Genomic DNA, 18,893 nt, shown 5'->3' on the forward strand with positions numbered 1-18,893 from the left:
GATGGAAAGGCCTCAAAAGTTTTTTTTTTTTAGGAATTGAAATTTTTATTTCTTTTATTTATTAATTTTTTGCTCAAAAAAACTAATTCTAGACCTAGCTAACACGCGAGAGCCTCTTTGTATTTTAAAAAACTTTAGGCTCTTTTTAAACTTTTTAAAACAGTCTTAATAGTTTTTTCTTTTTGGAACACATCCTTCTTCATGTTAAGAGAATAAAAGAGTGGAATTTTTTTTTTTGACACTTGATATGTTGATATTTTTGCCTTGTTCAATAATTTTAGAGATATTAAACATGTCATGATCCTATCTAATTTTTAGTTCGAGCCTTGAGTACATTTGAGCGGGTCATGACTCAATCCAATTTTTGTTTCAACTTATTTTAATATATTAAATTTCAACTAAATTCTCCTATTTGATACTCCTAGAGAAAAAATACTTTAAAGAAAAAAATTAGATAAAAGATAAATATAACTATTAGCTTTTGGGCCAAATTGATACTTAAGTCAAATCCCTAATAATATAATATTAGACAAATTACTTAACTACACTCATTTACTTACCTTAATATCCATTTATCCCTACTTATTTCAAAAATTTCAAAAATCCCTTATTTTACCTATGTATCCCGCATGTATCCCGTGCACAACGCTATGTATCTCACTATGTGAAATGTATCAAACACTATGTATCCCGTGCACAACGCTATGTATCCCACTATGTGGGATGTATCAAACCTAATGTATCCCATGCACAACGCTATGCATCTCGCTATGTGGAATGTATCAAACCTAATGTATCCCGTGCACAACGTTATGTATTTCGCAAACATCATTTTTAAGAAATTTTTGATAAATAAAAAACTAGAAGAGATAGAATGTTATTTAGTACTTATAATATGTGGTTCCTATAATTTGTACTATAGTATTTGCAAACGTTATTGGCTTTGGATTTGGTTTCTTTATTGATTACTTATTGGTTTGGGATACAAAAACAAGAGAGCATGTGGTATAAATAAGTGTAACTTACATAAATTTCACTAGTTTAGATTCTAATTATTACTAGGAATCTTGATAGTTTTTTTTATATTACATTCTATATCATTTTTGGCTATTGGATATATATGCCGAGATACGTCAGATATGTGTATCAGTCGGATGTATAAGGTCGAGATACACGACTTAAAGATTCAGATACGCATATCAATTGGGTGTATAAGGTCGAGATACGCTATTTAAATATTTTTGAATTAAATGTTGTAACTTAATGCCTTAATTAGCGGAATAAATTATGGGATACAATTGAAGCGAGATACATGTTTTAAAGTGTTTTAATTAAATGTTTATAACTTATTTGCTCAATCAATAGAGTAATTTACTACTGTAAACAACTTTTGAGGATCTACTACATAACAACTTAAATTTTTTTATATAAAATTTCGTTCATTCTTTTCGAGAAACATTATGGGCCTGTTTGGCCATGCGTTATGAAATCATGATACGGAATCATGATATGATATCATAATATGAAATCATGAGATGAAATTGAAGTTTTGTTTAGACATGCGATATTGAATTTTTTGTTGTATATTTTCTCATAAACATACGAATCTCATAAGTTGTGAAACTATTAAAATAACCCCAATTGTTTATTCATTCTTACCAAATAAACAAAAAATTATAAAATCGCAAAATAAATTATTACAAAGCTATTTGTTTTCCATTTAAGTAACGGTTTCATCAAATTGTAGTGTACCAGTCTTTAATATATTCCCCTACATAGTACGAAAAATCTCCTCACGTTGAACTTGCATTTCTCGATCATATGACCGAGAAGATGAACCAACATTGTTATATTTTCATGCTCATATAGACCATAAATATTTCATCACTCCTTTGGTATTCTCACAAATAATTATGTAACACTACACAAGTTATGACAATTTACACTTGTGTGTCAATATCATAATGGTTCATGTCTTGTTTCACTTGTGTGCAATTACACATTTTTAGTGCAGTAATTTCGTGCTAAAATCGAACATATTTGAAGTAGTGATTATCAAACATACATCCCTATTTTTCATATTAAATTGCTTTAAACATTTTCATGTGTAGCCGAAAGAGATTTTTTATTTATTTAATATGAAAAAACAAAAAAGTATTACTCCCTCCGTTCTTATTTATATTCACCAAATCAATTCTTACTTTATCATTTATGTTCATCAAATTTAAAGTAATAATAAAATTTATGTTGGTGAGAATAATAAATTTGTAATGATGTGATTATAAGTTTTATTTACATATGAAATAAATGGTTAGTAAATATAAATGTGGAGTTGTTTTAACAAAATATAAACTTGTGGATCATTTTTTGTATTTAAAAAATCTAAATCATGATATGAAATTCTCATATCATGATTTTTGGAGAGTATGGGATTCCATCTCATGATATGAAATCATGAGACGGAATTAGCATGAAATCGCATATCCAAACTCTTCTTCTTTTCATTAATTCAATTTTATTTCTTCAAATCTTGATCTCTTTTTTTTTTTTTCCACAGTAGCCATTTTTATTTCATTTCAAAACTGTGATAGTGATGCTGTTTTCACAATAGCCAGATTCATATACATATCGTGAAAAACTTCAAAAAATTATTTCATTCCAAATCACTTACTAAAATTCAAAAAAATAACTTCAAATTTATATTCATATCTAGCATGATTTTAATCTTCAAATACTATTTTCGACTTGAAAACAGATATTTTTTTTCACAATTCATAATGTTTATTTCCAAATCGCCCACTTAAATTGGCAAAAAGTAAGACCGGCAAAAAGTAATATCCTAATCTGCAAAACTCATCAAAGGGAAACGTAACGTGGGCCAAGAATTCTAAAGCCCACGATGCTTAATGAGTTAAGAACCAAAGCCCATTACAGTTTGTCCAGCCCATACCAGCCCAATAATAGTGCGGCGTTATGGGCTTTATGAATTAAGAACCTAAAGCCCATTATAGTTCAACTTAGTCACGGATATTTGTCCAGCCTAGCCCAATAATAGTGGGGCGTTATGGGATTAATGAGTTAAGAACCAAAAGCCCATTACAGTCAACTTAGTCTGCGTTACGGACAATTGTCCAGCCCAGGCCAATAATAGTGCGGCGTTATGGGTTTGATGAGTTAAGAACCAAAAGCCCATTACAGTTCAACTTAGTCTGTGCTACGGATAATTGTCCAGCCCAGCCCAATAATAGTAGGGTGTGGGCCCAGTATCACGAGATGAGAACCGCAACGTTTGGCTATGTGTCTCCCTCTCAGCCTCTCTCCCGCCATTCCTTAAAACACCGTAAAAAAAACAGTTCCAAAACCAAGCTCGAAAATGGCAACTATTTTGACACTAAACCCACTTGCTATTCGACTATTCTCTTCAAATTCGCAGCGTTATTCGGTACTTTCTTCGCATTTTCCAACTTCCAATATTTATCTTTTTAATTTTTCGTGATTCATTATTTTTTCCCTTTAAATGCAGTGTTACTTGCATAGAACAATGAGAATTGGGCAAGCAGGGATTCACTTTCAGACAAATTATCCAGTTTCTTTCATGGGTTTTCTGCAATTCAGCAAGAGGTTTGTCAAAATCTCTTAAGAACTCTCAAGTAATTGTGCTTATAAAATGAGACAAAGGGGATATTGTATTTCTGGATTCTGAACAAGAAATGAAGAATAAAACATTATAACCCGAGAAAAGCATTAAACATAATGTGTCAATCTTCTATAAAAGTGTATAATAGTATATAAATGGTGCTTACACACAAATATGGGTTAAATCGGGTATAATTTGGTATAATAGTTTATATCGGGCTCTGTGGCGTAAATATTTTCTCTAAAAACTCGTTTCCTTTTTCAAATTTTACCAAGAAAAATTCTACTAGAAAAGACAATTAATTAGTGATGTGCAACTACTTTTCAATTTCGTATTAGTTGATCTACTGATCATCAAGTTAATTGTTTGGGTATATTAAGCAGGAGAAATTTCATATGTGCAGTCAGTAAAGATGCTGAGGAATCTTTCAAAAAGACTGTGGAGGTTGATAGGCTTATAGATACACTGAGGGAGGCAAGTGATACGGAAGTAAGTAGATTTTCTCACAATTTTCTTATGGACTCTCCCACAGGCATATTTATATTGGTGGTGGCCGGGCCAACTTGCACGCACCTCGGCTAATCCACTACTTACGCGCTACCTCCTATTACTCTATTAGTGCATGTAATGTGCAACTCTATTCTCTGAGGCTTAGACAAATGAGAAGCAATCACCTAACGTATTTTGCCTTGATATTTGAACCACGGTTTCCCCATGGCCCATTTATGCTTGTTCTCAATCTTAGATTCTACTCATCTTTATTGTAATGCATCACATTTTGGAGATCAAACATGTTTTGCATTCCATTTGCTTATACTTATATTCTCAATTTTATTGTTCAAGGACATCGGATGCTTACCTTTAACTTCAAATTCTTCCCTTATGGGGGAAGACTTTTATTGAACTATGAGTCAATTGTTTATCTCACACTTTGTAAAAGGAAAGCTGGTTGATAGTCAAAGCGTTCTATTGCTTCCACTTCCTAAAATGATCTCCTCATGAAACCTAGCTAAGTCAAATTAACTTAGTGAGTTTCAGATTTGGTATGGATTGGCATCAATGCTGTGAACTAATAATTCACTTTAGAGTAGTAACTAATAAGACCACAAGTAGAAAGGTAATTCTACCATCAGATGTATACTAGTAAAATATTACTGCAGTAAGACCAGTAATTACTCGATGACAGCAAGAACAGTTGCTTTGTGCTAGTTCTTATATGACATGCCTCTGATTTGCATTCACTTAAAGCATTTCGAGGGACCACTGGTGATTAGTTGGCAAGATAGCTAATAGGGAAATTCTACTGTGTACCTGCAGCAGCTTCTAATTTGCACTTCTCTTCATCTACCTACATTCTATTGCATGCAATATCTTGTCAGTTCAGAAAGCACATGGCAATGTTGCAGTCAACCATGAGGCTGCTGGTGTGGTTATCAGTTCTTTTATATCAATTAGTTTGCCTCTGTCTCTTTGTTGGGGAATGCTGATCAAGCCCTCTCTTTATAATGCGTCTGCTCCTGTGTAGTTTAATTTGGTAGATTATAGGTTTGATTGTCCTGATAAGCTCTTTATTGTTGTGAATCTGAACGTGCATTGATACCCTTAAAGAGCTATGATCTACACTGATGAAAATTAACCTTTAACTTTCTATTATGGTTGCAGCTGCCACAGATAGTTGTGGAGAACGTTCTCGCTTTCAACGAGAGCTTTTGGATAAGACTTGCAGCTAGAGCAGACACCTGCAAATCTGATGATGACAAAGCATGGTTCCATTTCTTATTATTTCAGCTGGTGTATGCTTCAGTACTTCTTTCAACTTGTGGAATAACCTTTATTGACTTTCTTTTTACAGAAAGACTATGAAGAGCTGGCATTGACGGTAATGAGCATCGTAGATCGTCTTGTTCACAAAACAAATGTATATATTCTATTTCCTTTCTGAACTACACATACCAAGTGTATGTGTCCCTACCTGATCACAAGTAACTTCTCTTTAGCATATAGATTAAGGTCTGTACATGTAATTGGAGAGATGGAGATGAACAATGAGGAGAAATTGTCAAGAATTTTCCTTTTGTCCTATTAGTGTGAAGTCCCATGGAAAAATTCACGCCATGGTTGAGATCCCTTTAGTGTCATTAGACATACCTTGTATTTGCCACATGATCAATAAAAATAACTAATAGCAAAAGCTAAGAAAAGAAATTTCTTGAGTATTTTCGTATGATAAGATTTGAGTATAGGATGAGTAATTTGTGTTCAATCTTCCTTACATCTCACGCAGATAGCATGTCTCTCCTTTTTCTTCTCTTTCTATTCTCAACCCTCATTTACCCTGCCAGATAATAGAAAGTTTATTTGGTGCTTATGACCACAATAGTAATACTTTTTATGCTTTATTTTTCATATGAGCAACAGACAGTTTCTGATGGCATTTTCTTTCTCCTGGCAGGAAAAGATAGAGGCATCTACTGACGTGCTCAAAGCAATCTTAAAACCAGTGATTGATGAAGTGGAAGAAATATCTTGGCCTCTTAGGGATCCTGAGGCTCTCAGTCTTATGGAGAAAGTATGTCTTGTCATCCTGTCTTATTTGAGATAGTTTTCAAAGTGAAATCTTTTGCAATGCCATGCCAGAGTCAAGACTTGAAGTGAGCATCATCTTATAAAACTAAGGGGGTTCAAGAAGGAGGTTGAGTAATAGAATTATGCTAGAGTTCTTATTTATCAAAACAAAACTATGCTAGAGTTCTGTTGAGTGTTTATATAATCTATTGTACGTAGAATTTCTTTTCTTTTTTATATATGACTTCTTTTTATTTATGGCTATGTGTTGTAAGTGTTTTTGTTTTCTTTAACATTCAGGAAATAAATCAAAGGGAGCAAGAAGGCCAACTTGATGAAGGGTTCCTTGCAGAAGTCAATGCACAACTGCGGCAGGTGAGTCTATTTGAGTTAATTTTAATGCCCAGTTCTCTTTTTTGGTTTAAGTTTACTCTGGATCTTTGTGTGCAGGCCTTGTCATTTAGTTCCATGTATATTTTGTTGTTTGTTTTCTCTCTCTCTCTCTTCTGGGAGGCAGATTACCATTGACATGGAGAACCTTCTGCTGAAATTGAAGATTATAACTTGGACTCCAGAATTCACTCTCTTTCATGTATGCGAATTGCTAAAGAGAGCAATCTGTCGGGGCAGCTAGAGACACATACTCAATAGGCAAAATGACTTATAGTACTGGACAAAAAGAATGTATTAAGTGGAACATGCGTCTTTTGGTTATAAGAAATTCCAAGGAATTAAAAAGATTCTAACTAGTTATCTGGTGTAATGTTTCCTAACTAGCATACTTGAAAATAGAAATGGCCTCCTACCGTACCACGGCCTCCTTTTAATACGTCTTCATTTGTCAGACTCACTTCCTCAAATTTTATTGCCTTCCTTGATGGCCCCCCTAATAATAAGTTCACCCCTTCTTAAAAGAACTTATTCTTCTCCATATTCAGTTTAGACATTATTTTGTTGCATCAATCTGTTTCTTGCTGTAAATTATTTTTAAGCATGATTTAGCAAAACAATGTTTTCAAGTCACAAGCAGAACCTATTATATGAAGAATGATCTCTGTAGTGCAGTTTCTTTCACAGCTATGTTTCTCGGAATCTATTATATGAAGAAAAAATTCACAGAGATTGGACAATTATACTGAGTTTTCTACTGTGTAGGCTACAAAAGATGGAGACAAGCCAGGACTTGAAGCTATGTTACAAAAGGTTCTGCAATTGTATGCTTCCAGAGTGCTGTCAAAGCGAAGTTATGCAAAAAAAGGTCTCTTTATTGCTTAACTTCATTTCACTTAATTGTAGTGATGACCAATTTCTATTTATTTTCTAGGCCATACGGAATAAATCCGTTGTAACTAGAAAAGTATAGGTCCATGAGTTGGTTTGCCCGGATGTTCAATCTGAAAACAAGAATATATAGTTACTAATCCTGGATTTGCTTTTCGTGCAGGAAATGAAGTGTTAAAAGCTGAACAGTTTCTTGAGACCATTATCAAAGGTATCTCTCGATTGTGAGCTTATTACAAACCGGCATCATGGGATTCATAGTTTTCCAATTGTGAGACCACCTCATATTTGTTTAATCAATTCCTCAACATGCGCCTCTCTCACGTTCCATCGATTGCCTTCTCAGTTTGCCATCAAAGGTGTATTTCAGATACTGATAAAGCCTCATATAGATAACACGGAGCAAAAGAAATCAAAAACTGATATGAGGCATAATAAGCAAACTATATGAGAGGAACGGAAATGGATGATCTGCTCAGCAACCATGGGTGGAGGTTTTTGAGCTTCGTTAATGGAGGTCAGGTGGTGTAATAGGTGTTGAGTTGGTTGGGGGTGAGAGACTAATCCTCAGAGGGCACTGCCCTAACTCTTCAGACGAATGTAACCTATAGTTTCAGATACCACAAGGGTAAAATGCATCTTTTTAGGGGTAACAGATGGACCAATTAGACTCTCTAGAGGCAATGAATTTGTTAGTTGACATTGGAATTGGACAGACATGACTTATCTACCATTATGGAGTGTGAAAGCTTTTACTCACTCTCTACGGTCCATTTACCATCAAATATTTTGACTTGAACTTTACGATTGCCTCAAATGTTATTCACCTCTCATGAAATTCACTTATCCCTTTGATACAGCACCGGAGGAAGTATGGAACAAGCTCTTGCTAGATGGCATGACTCTTGGAAAAGGTGATATTTCGCCTGAGGAATTGTATACTGTTATTAAGAAGAGAATGGAACGGACTTTGATACGTACGGTAGGGATTCAAATAGTTGAATTTTGCTTTCTGGCACTCATTGAATGGTTGTTGACGTGGTTTACTCTCTCAGGAGGGCGGCTCGTATCAGCAGCGAGTTCTGATTGAGTATCTGAAAGGTATTGAGTCAAGAGCAGGGGAGATTGTCAGAGTACTCCAAGGTTGAGACATTGTAGTAAACTATTAATTGCACCTGGAGGTACCATAAGTCTACATTCTTTATATGACAAAGATATATTATCATTTTTTTGCCATGCATTACTGAGCAGCAGCCTTTATAAAGCAATCTGAGATCCACAATGGACACCCTTGAGGTATGAGGTCCCTATCATGTTTAACATCTTCCATTTTTGTCCCACCGTTTGTATCATCCCTTTTCTCCTCTCATGTCTTGCTTTTATCCAATTTCTCTTCTTCTGACTCCTAATCGGTCACTTGTATATTCTACCTGTAAATCCGAAAAAATTGCGAGTTTTTCAGAGTGCAATACCACAATGTAGCCCTGCAGTTTTGGAATTTTGCAATTGGATTTGCATAGCCTGCATTAATCGATTGTAAACTGGTGGGACTGTACTGTGTCCTTTGTTAATGAAATCTATCAATTGGTTTTTCTTTCATAGTTAACGATTGAACTGGTGACCTCACTTGCAGCAAACTGCATGCTTGGAACTCTTTTGATTTAGTTACCAGTAGATCATTCATATGTGAAGCTACTTTCTGTATATATTTGTTGACTGCAAATGTATTTTCCTAAGGCGAACAGCTCCACAGTTTTAAGAATTAGCTACTTCATTCCACATTGTTTTTGCTTGGTGTATGCAGTTACTATCCCTGCTGTCTAAAACTCAAATTGCATGTCTTGGTTGTATTTCCTGGTATTTTATTTTACTACCTTTTGTTTTTTTATAACCATGGTGTCCTAGTCAGCTTGCACGGGTACCTGCTACCTCCCGCTTGCACATGCACCAGGAAGAACTTTTATTCTGTCCTGTGAATTTTTATTTTATCATTTGCTACAGATATTTTCTGCCTGACATGATGGTGTAAAAATGCTTACTCATGCTATCGGTGTATCTAAGTTTAATCTAAAGCAAATAACACAGTATGTTGATATCAACTAATTGAATGAAAATTCATGAACATTTCATCTATCCTCTCGTGGAGCATAAGAGGCGGATTTAGAACTTCAAACTTCATTGATTTGTAAATCATGTTTGATACAATATCTTTGATCCCTTATAACAAGATATATGGGAATTTCATAGTTCTGATTTTACATGTGCGTTTCCTCAAAGATTTGCAGATATTACCAATTAATAAATATGGATACTATATTATTGTTAATTAATATGTAGAAATTTCCATTACGTGGACTTTAAATTCGAAATCTTATTGTTAAATTTACACGATTAATCAAATCATGATTTTTTACTCTCATCAACAATATTTGTCATTATCGTCCATAACAAGTGAAATTAATTACTTTCCCTATATAAACTATTTTCAAATTGTGATAAATATGTAAAATTACAAGGAGGATATAAAATATATTTACATTATATAAATTTTAAATCCTAATCTTTTCTTCTTCCATCTTTCTTCAAGGGTCAAACTAAGATGGACAATAATAGAGATAGTGGTCTCTTGAACTTCATTTTCTATTAATAAAAAAAAGAGGAGAGTATTTTTATAAACAAATAACTTCTTAAAAATTATGAATGTTATTTTTAATACAATAAATTATACCGTCAATAAAAATCAATATTAATCTCATTCTAACCGAACGATTGACTATTCAAAGATATTATTTGAAATATTAAAACAAACAATTTGTTACCACACGTTAACTACATTAAAAATATATACAAATTATTTCCACCATTCAAGTTAAATCCTTTTTCATTTCTTCTATCTTTCCCTAATTCCCTTCTCCACATTTCTTGGGTCAAACTTATCTAAATCCTACTAGAAGAAAAAAATTGCTTGGTTTCTATTTGTTTTGTTTCACGCTTCGTGTTTTACGGCACCGTTTTGGATATTCCATCCTAACATTTCGGTTTATTCTATTAGACGATACCGTTCGATATATTCTAGTAAACGACACGTAACTCAACCAATAGAAATGCAGCAAATAAACAGGTGGACCAAACCAAAACCGCCACGTCACCTCAACTGCTCTCCTTTATTACTTGTACGCATTTTCTTTCTTCTCATTTTACAAAGAAAAAACTCCTCCTCAAGTAAACTACTTCAATACAAACCCTTACCAATTTTCAAGAAAATCAGAAGCCAATATGTTGAGAATCCTTGGAAAAAATCTCAGAATTTCAAAATCAGCAACAGTGGTTGTTAGATCAGAGTCAGAAATTGATGCCCATGATCTGTTTGATGAATTGTCTTCGTGGGAATTTGTTAACCCTTCTGATGATGAACAAGAAGACAGCTACTCCTTCACTGATCAAACTGATGATGATGTTGAATTGATGTTAAAAGAAGATGACCCATGTGAAATTGGGTCTCCATCTTCTGATATCTCGATGAAATCGGAAGCAGAATCGGGATCTCCGTCGCCAGTTCAAACAATTGATGCATTGGTGGTTTGCCCTGTTGGGTTCAATCATCATGATACTTCTCGTGATGATGATCAGGAGGAGGACGATGAAGAGGAAGAGGAAGAGGAAGAAGAAGATTATGACTATGATTTGGATGATGAGTTGGTGCCAAATTGGTTGAGTGATAAACTTGGGAGACAAAGGATTAGGAAATTGGGGAAAAGGGCTTGTTCCAAGATGAACAAATCCAGAAAGGCGCCTTATGTTTTTAATAGGCCTGGATGTGTTCATGGTAAACATGGATTTGGTATGCGGTAGTTATGTCTAAAGTAAATAATTTGCATGTTCAATATGGATGAACAAAAAATGGGAAGTTAAGTTTTAGGTTAATTGATTAACTGGAAGCATTGTTGATTTTATCTGAATATAATCTTGATGTAATTAGGGCTGGTGGAAATTAAGTTGCTATCTAATTTGCAACTCTTTAGCTTGCTTTTTAGGCCTAGGTTATCTACTTGAATTTGGATGTAAATATCTGAATTTATCTAATGCAATTTGAATTTCAAGATCCAATCTTTCTCATTGATCATCTGTGGTTTACCTTCTTGTTGTTGTTGTTACGATTCTTGCATATATGCGCCACACAACTTTGCTATGTTTCTGCCCACTACCTTCTTATTTATTCATTATTGCTTTGAATTGCTTGAGCCTGGGTCTTCAAAAACAGTCTCTTTATTGTCATGTTTGTGCCCACTACCTTCTTTTTTGTTCATTATTGCTTTGATTTGCTTGAGCCGAGGTCTTCAGAAACAGTCTCTTTATCTCAGAGAGGTAGTGGTAAGGAGTGAAAAAGACTGCATACACTCTACCCTCTCCATAGCCTACTTTGTAGAATATCAATGGGTATGTTGTTGTCTTTTCTCATTGTTCTTATTTGTCCAATGTCGTCTTTCACTTTAAGAAAGAAAGCTAAAAAGATCAGTTCTTGGGGCTCTTTTCTTTAAGGTGGCAATGTGCTTCTCTGTTTTTCAGATATGCCAAGTTGCTTCATTTATATTGATTTCTGCATTTATGTTTGTCAACTTGTCTCAACTATAAGGAACTCTCTCTTTTGTTCTTCATAATTTGCACAACTCTTTTTGACAACAACAACAACAACGTAGCCAATGTAATCCCATGAGTGGGTTCTCAGAGGGTGGTGTGAAGTTGTTATCGATACCTTCGACTCAAGTAAGGCATATAAAAAACAACTCAGAGGGCTATGAGAAACTCTTTTCTTGTAAAGACTAGTATGACTTGCTATGTTTGTTGTAGAAGTGTTGAAACTTAATAATTTGTGTGGGATTGGTTCCACATGTAAACTGATACTAGCTGGACTTGCTTGTCACTTTTATCTTGCTTCAGAGGGGGGTATGCATTTGTTTGCTGCATTCTCACGATCTTGGAAGATAAAGTTAACTCTCCCATGTTTCAATTGTAGTACAAAAGGGAAAATTTATTCATTGCCTAGGAATTACGAGTAGGAATAAAGCTAAGGACTTTTGATGGCAAATACGTGTTAACACCAATTTAACCTTGAAAAAAGGATACACGGTCACATAGAGTCCGGAAAGAGGGTAAGCATCAATGATTGATTCCAATGGCTTGAATCTGTGATCCATAGGTCACTCGGAACTAATTAATAACCTTACCTTTTTTAGAGTCAAACGATATTAGCATTCATGGTTTCAAAAGTTTCTCTTTCTCAATTTAATATTAGCACTTACTACCTCGATCCACTTTTAATTGTCATGGTTTCCTTTTTTAGAGTCTAACGATAAGAAGTTTGACTAACATTTTATGATGTATTTTTCCATCATATTGATATGCAAAAAATTGCAATTTATAGTACTTTTTGTATAGTTTTTGAATATCTATTTTTTTTGTTTAAAATATCGAATCAATGTAATCTAATTTAACTTTGAAAATTAGTCAAATTGATTTTTGAAAAGTATAACATGATAATTAAAAATAGTCAGAGGGAGTATAAATTAAAGAGAGCATCACATCACTTTAACCATCACCAATTAAAAAGTATGTTACATTTGCCGCAGAAAACTGTGGTAATATAAAATATTAAGGAACGCCCGAATGATAATATTTTGTTAAAAGTTGTCACTATCTGAAAAGCTTAAGTAATCATGAGTGATAATGTTGACATGATGTGAAGTTGAGGAATAAATTGGCACCTAATTTAACACAAAAATGCAGACAAATCCCACTAACTTTTTGTGAGGCTGCACCATAAGGAATAAAGAATTTTGGTTAAGGTTGAGTAAGCTCTAGAATTGCTATTGGACAATGATTTATAAAAGCCATTTGGCATGTTTCATGAGGCTATTGATTGACTTTTCATGAGCAAAGATGGTTGACCTTGGTAAACGTACACAAGAAGAAGAACTTGTTAGTTACCGTAAAATTTCCTAGCAATTCTAAATCTGTTTGGTTATTATAAATTGATTGAACAGAACATGTTACCACGATCGAATTAAGGATGTGTTTGGTAGGATTGAAATCATTTCAGAATACTTGTTGTTTATACAATAAATGACCAACCATTATATACTAACTTAATTGTCGAGTGCAGGTCATTGTTGCAGAAGCTGGGGGCACCAACACACCTTCAGGGAGCAGAATAGGCATGTTGACAGGCTGGCGCAAGAAGGATCGAAACAAGAAGTTTTTGGCACTCCCTCTATCCTCATAGCTCCTTCAACGTATGCTCATGAGGAATCTGAAGCAGATAACCTAGGAATTACATATGCTAGGCAGGTCCCTTCTGTTAATTTGCCCATAACTCTACTATTGTGTATCCGCTGACAAGAGGATCCACGAACCTAACTTAACTTGTCTTCAATATTACTAATATATCCTTAAAACCCAAAAAAAATAAAAATAAAGTACTTGCCTTGAGGCATGAAGATATTTATAGCTCAACTTCAGATAAGTCAATGATCTGAATGTGTGTATCATATCCAATTGGCAGCGGAGCAAGGAAAGGGGATTTAAAAAAATGTAAAAATGTTATATTTGGAATATGAACCCGTACTTCTCCTATGGCAAGGCCTCAAGGGTATTCAATCATTTAGGGGTCGATTAGTATGAAGGTTAAGGGATAATAATTTTGGAATAAAATGTAGGATTATTTTATGTTGTGTTTGTTTAGGGGTATAAGCTAGTTCCAAGATTATTTATTTCATCATTTATACAATAATGATGAGATAAGTTATCACACATAGATGATGGGATACATAATTTCATGAGATATCTTAATCCATAGGATAACTTTATCTATCTCATATCCCATACCAAACGACCCCTTAGGCCTTAGATATATATCATAGATTTTATTTTTACCTTATTTATGCCGTATAACTTTTCGGACGAAGGGAATTCAATTGATCCAACGATCCATCTACTGTAGGCTCAAAGGAACAGGTTGTCATTGAGAAACTGAGAAAAATATGAATGAAATGCAAAATTGACCACTCTGTATGTTAATATCCACTAAACAATTAATTGATTATGTTTCAACATCAAATTAGTTGGGATAAGTTATATATGATTCTACTGAAGTCTTCTTCTAATATGGTCCTTAAATTAGTGGTTGACATGTTGTATTGTCATTCATCATTAGACTTGTGGATGTAGCAGTTTTGAGCGATGGGCCTGTTTATCAGCCCAATTGATTGGGCTTACTGACAAGTAAAGTGGGCTGAATTCATTTGTAAATGTTGGATTGCTCAAATAATATAGATTCAGAAAGAAAAACAGAAGTATATTTTACACAAATCTTATAGTGTTAATAACTAATTACATCCTATCTCTATTCATTTTCAAATTGCAAATATTCCTAAAGATTGAAGGATTTCGGATACGTTCCAATACATCGTGTTTCGGTTTCGGATTCATCACTCAACGTCTCTATACATCGCGTCCCAATTTGAGATACATCACCCAACGTTCAATACATCGTGTCCCGATATATTAGCTTTGTTGATACAAGACACACATGTCTCGATACATCGCTCAATGTCCCGATACATCACATCCCTATACATTACCTTTGTTGATATAAGACACACCTGTCTCGATACTTCATGTCCCAATACGTTGCGTAAGAGTTATGTATCCGATAATAGGAAAGAGTAGAAATTTTTATAATTTTTTCAAATGGTATGAAATTTCAAAGTATGATAAAATAATTTGCTTATTTATGTATTTTTTTCCAAAAAAGTAACTAAGATACAGAGACATGTTTTCTTAATACAAAATTTAAGTATTTTTAGTATAAAATATTAACCTAGATAAGTGAAAATTAATGTGCAAAATGGAATGAAAGAATTGGAAGAGTTTTTAAAAGTCACATCTTCTTTTGAGGGGGAGAAGAGAACAAATAATGAGGTCAATCACAAAAAGATATCCTCGGAGACAGATAACACGTACTAATTTGATGATACCATTTATTGTAACTACTAGATAAGCGATGCCCGTGCTAAGCACGGACCCAATATGTTGAATTTTGATGTAATACTATCACACATATGTACATCATTATACATATATCATTGGATTCTTTTATCTACAATATGTATTCATCATTTTCAATGAGTAAAAATTGTAGGCATCAACTTAGCAAATAACATTTTTATCATTCCTAACACCACCGTGTGGAGAAGTTTAGGATGAATACTTGCAAAAGACAAATAATATCAATAATTAAAACATGGAAATGGATGTCAAACTATTCAAGAAGTATTGAAACTCCCATGCACATTATTATTTTTCCAACAATGAAGAAGAAAAACTAACAATATTACCAATTGCAATGTATACTATTAAAAAAAAGTACAATGTGAAAAACTAATAAGAATTCCAAATGTTTATTCAAATTACCAACCAAAAAAGATTCTCCAATTATAAAAAGTGAGGTATATAAACACCCCCCCAACCCCCCTCCACCCCCGAAAAAAAAAAGAAAAAGAGGACATCAACATCCTTCTTTCTTTTTAGCCTTGAATTGGCAACAAAAAAAAAAAAAAGCAAGACATTGCATCTATACTATAGCTTCTAATATATAATAAAATAATATAATATTTTTTTCTTACTGAATAAGATCCTAAATAAATACAAATTCATTTCATCAATAGAGTTACATTTTCTCTATAGTCAAATACATCACAAATCCCCTTCCTCAGTCGATAAGAATTGTGAAATGACTTTTATGCTTATGAACAATGTGATCAATCATTCATGATCCTTTTGAAAGTTGTCCTTCGATTTACTTCCTTTTCCAACTCTTCCATCACCCCTACTTTTTCCGATTCCTGCATCAATCACCATTAATCCATAGTTCTTGCATCAATCATCATTAATCCATTCTTAGATTTTCCTCTTATGTTGTAATAGTATTACTTTTGTTTACTGTCGAAACAGTGTTCTGTGTAATTTTACAATTCTTATTAACTTAGGTCCTAAGAACAAGCCAATGGGACACCATTGAACTTCTTTGAATGATGAAGCTGCAAATTCAGATATCAAACAAATGCATTAGAATATCTTGCCAACCGCTAATATTAATCGTACTACTTAACCGTCGCACTAAGTGTGATTAAAATTAGCGAATGAGTTGCAGTCACCTTCCTAAGATAATGTACATTGGCCACAGGTCCAACCGAGAATCTTTTGTAAACCAAACCATCGTGAACGACATGTATGCCGTTCCAAATACTGTGATCCCTAGCCCCTGCATAATAGAAGACCATTTCATCACGAAGGTTGTTCAGTTCGAGAAGTTTTTATCTTGATTTGTGGTGCAATTGCAACAATTTAACTTAACAAGAATCTTAACATAATCACCACGAATGAAATAAGGCATTTAATTTAAGCTCCAAATTTTCGAATTATTAGTGCTACACTGCTAAAAAAATACAATGTGCAAAACCAATAAGAACTCCAAATGTTATTCAAATTACCATCCAAAAAAGACAATCCAAATGTAAAGAGTGAAGTATATAAGCCTTGCATCTGATAAAACTTCCACCGTTGAAAACTCAAAAAATTCTCAAAATTTGCACTATACGGTTCTCACCATTCTCTATAATCCACCAATTATCAAGGACCATAATAACCTTAGGGGTCCTTTATTTCATTGGATAAGGTGGCATAGCTCATTTGTGAAACACACTCCACAACCACATTTATGGAACTACAAATACATTTGTTTGACCGTTCTAATTTACTTAAACATTTAGTCTTTTAGATAATATTAGTTAGAATTGCAAAGGTATATATCTATAATCAGAGAGACTCATATACTTGCTAAGGGGAAGAAGTACATGTTTTCATGTTTTTAGCTTTGTTAAGTTGATTTTAAAAAGTCCTATATTCATTATGTTCTAGTGACAAGCTGCAAACAAGGTAATACTTCTAACAAATAAGGGAAACAATGAAAATAGATGTAGCTTATGGGGAGAAGGTAATGATACCTTAATGGACCAAAGATTAGTATTTGCAAGCCATTCATTTAAAACCTCAAAATCTCCCTTTTGAAAACAGCTTCGAGTATCCACATTGTTGTTGATAATATGAAGTTGTTGAGATGAAGACACTACAGACCATGAGAATTAATCTGAGTGAGAAAAAAGAAGATCGTGACTTCATAATCCAGAGAAAACAAACCAAGAGAGAGACCAAAAAAAGAGGCAGGAGAAAGCCCAGAAAAGGTGGGCAAACATGACAGATATTTGGTGGAGGGATACCGCCACAATAAAAATAATGATCAAACAACAAACTCAACTTCCTTCCCCCTGACCAAAACAAGAACACTATTAAATAAATTAAACTAAGGGCAAAAAATTAAAGGAAAATGATAGCTTTAAGTGAGAAAGAACCTTTTTTTCAACTCATAATTCTCAATCAGCAGTGAGACAATGCAGATACTTCCAGTGAGTAGTAACACTCTTAAAACATTTTTTTTGTTCAGGCAAAATCTCTATGGTGCAGCAATCTAAACGTTCTACTTTTAGTGAACTCGTTGAACAAAATAAAATCATCGTACAACGTAAAACTCTCATCACAACTCACGATTCTAGCTCAAAAGTCTGAACCAAATTTTATCTTGCTGAAACCAACCGTCCCTGATTTGCGTAGAAAGGAATAAAGCAATATAATATATGCTCTTCATTTCAAATTGTTTGCCTAATTTTGACTTGATACGAAGTTTAAGAAAGGAAGAAATATGTAGAATGTATCAAAATGTCCTTTAATATCGTGGTGTTAAACATGTTATGTGGAAATTGAAAATTAAAGAGTTAAAAAAAAGAAGTAAAGAGGCATCTTTTTTTTAAACAAGGGAAGTAGGTATCAAAATCCATATTCTTAATCCAAACACAGAACTAACATCTCGTGAAAAAGTTCAACAATTGATAATAACAAAAGTCAAAACAAAAAATCCACAGAGAAATTTGTAAATTTCCACTTCCAGTTGTAAATTCCCACTCCCAGTTGATATAATAAAAGGCGTATCCAAGGAGGGGTCACCAGGTTCACGGGAACCCATGCTCCCTTCTCGAGATCATATATAGTAGTGTTATATTTTTGAAAAATATTGAAATATAGATGTGTAATTGGGTTCACACATAATAGCAATAAGATTTGATGATGACTGGGTGCACCTCTCTACGTGAGGTTAGAAATTTGAATTTTATATTCATCTTGTTTTATTTTTCTTTGTAAAATTAGATAACACTTCTCTAAATGATTATTGGTGACAATTTTGACATTTTAATTAGTCTTGGACCTATAATATTAATTTTAACGGTTTTCAGTAATAAGA

At 33.7% G+C, this 18,893-nt stretch overlaps 2 protein-coding genes across 3 annotated transcripts; both read left to right on the forward strand.

The window, feature by feature from the left end:
- Positions 1-3,307: 3,307 nt before the first annotated feature.
- Positions 3,308-9,080, forward strand: LOC125853612 (uncharacterized). 2 transcript variants are annotated; one of them, XM_049533342.1, is made up of 11 exons: positions 3,308-3,442; positions 3,524-3,621; positions 4,021-4,126; positions 5,300-5,398; positions 5,490-5,555; positions 6,090-6,206; positions 6,503-6,577; positions 7,358-7,460; positions 7,647-7,694; positions 8,344-8,465; positions 8,539-9,080. In XM_049533342.1, exons 1-11 carry the CDS (start codon positions 3,374-3,376, stop codon positions 8,629-8,631), a joined length of 996 nt encoding a protein of 331 aa, XP_049389299.1. In that variant the 5' UTR covers positions 3,308-3,373; the 3' UTR covers positions 8,632-9,080. The 2 variants fall into 2 exon arrangements, with proteins under 2 accessions (XP_049389299.1, XP_049389300.1); XM_049533343.1 differs by lacking the exons at positions 8,344-8,465; positions 8,539-9,080 and adding an exon at positions 7,830-8,336.
- Positions 9,081-10,665: 1,585 nt separating this feature from the next.
- LOC125853474 (uncharacterized) lies at positions 10,666-11,590 on the forward strand. The gene has a single exon (XM_049533165.1). It carries the CDS (start codon positions 10,760-10,762, stop codon positions 11,333-11,335), a length of 576 nt encoding a protein of 191 aa, XP_049389122.1. The 5' UTR covers positions 10,666-10,759; the 3' UTR covers positions 11,336-11,590.
- Positions 11,591-18,893: the final 7,303 nt, after the last annotated feature.

The sequence above is a fragment of the Solanum stenotomum genome, chromosome 1 (genome assembly GCF_019186545.1).
Source record: "Solanum stenotomum isolate F172 chromosome 1, ASM1918654v1, whole genome shotgun sequence".
NCBI lineage: Eukaryota > Viridiplantae > Streptophyta > Magnoliopsida > Solanales > Solanaceae > Solanum > Solanum stenotomum.

Excerpts from the sequence above, each read along its gene's own strand:
- LOC125853474 (XM_049533165.1), top strand. The coding sequence starts at position 10,760 with ATGTTGAGAATCCTTGGAAAAAATCTCAGAATTTCAAAATCAGCAACA.
- LOC125853612 (XM_049533342.1), top strand. The coding sequence starts at position 3,374 with ATGGCAACTATTTTGACACTAAACCCACTTGCTATTCGACTATTCTCT. Across the intron at positions 7,461-7,646 it reads GCGAAGTTATGCAAAAAAAG|GAAATGAAGTGTTAAAAGCT; the intron begins GTCTCTTTATTG and ends CTTTTCGTGCAG. Across the intron at positions 8,466-8,538 it reads AACGGACTTTGATACGTACG|GAGGGCGGCTCGTATCAGCA; the intron begins GTAGGGATTCAA and ends TTACTCTCTCAG.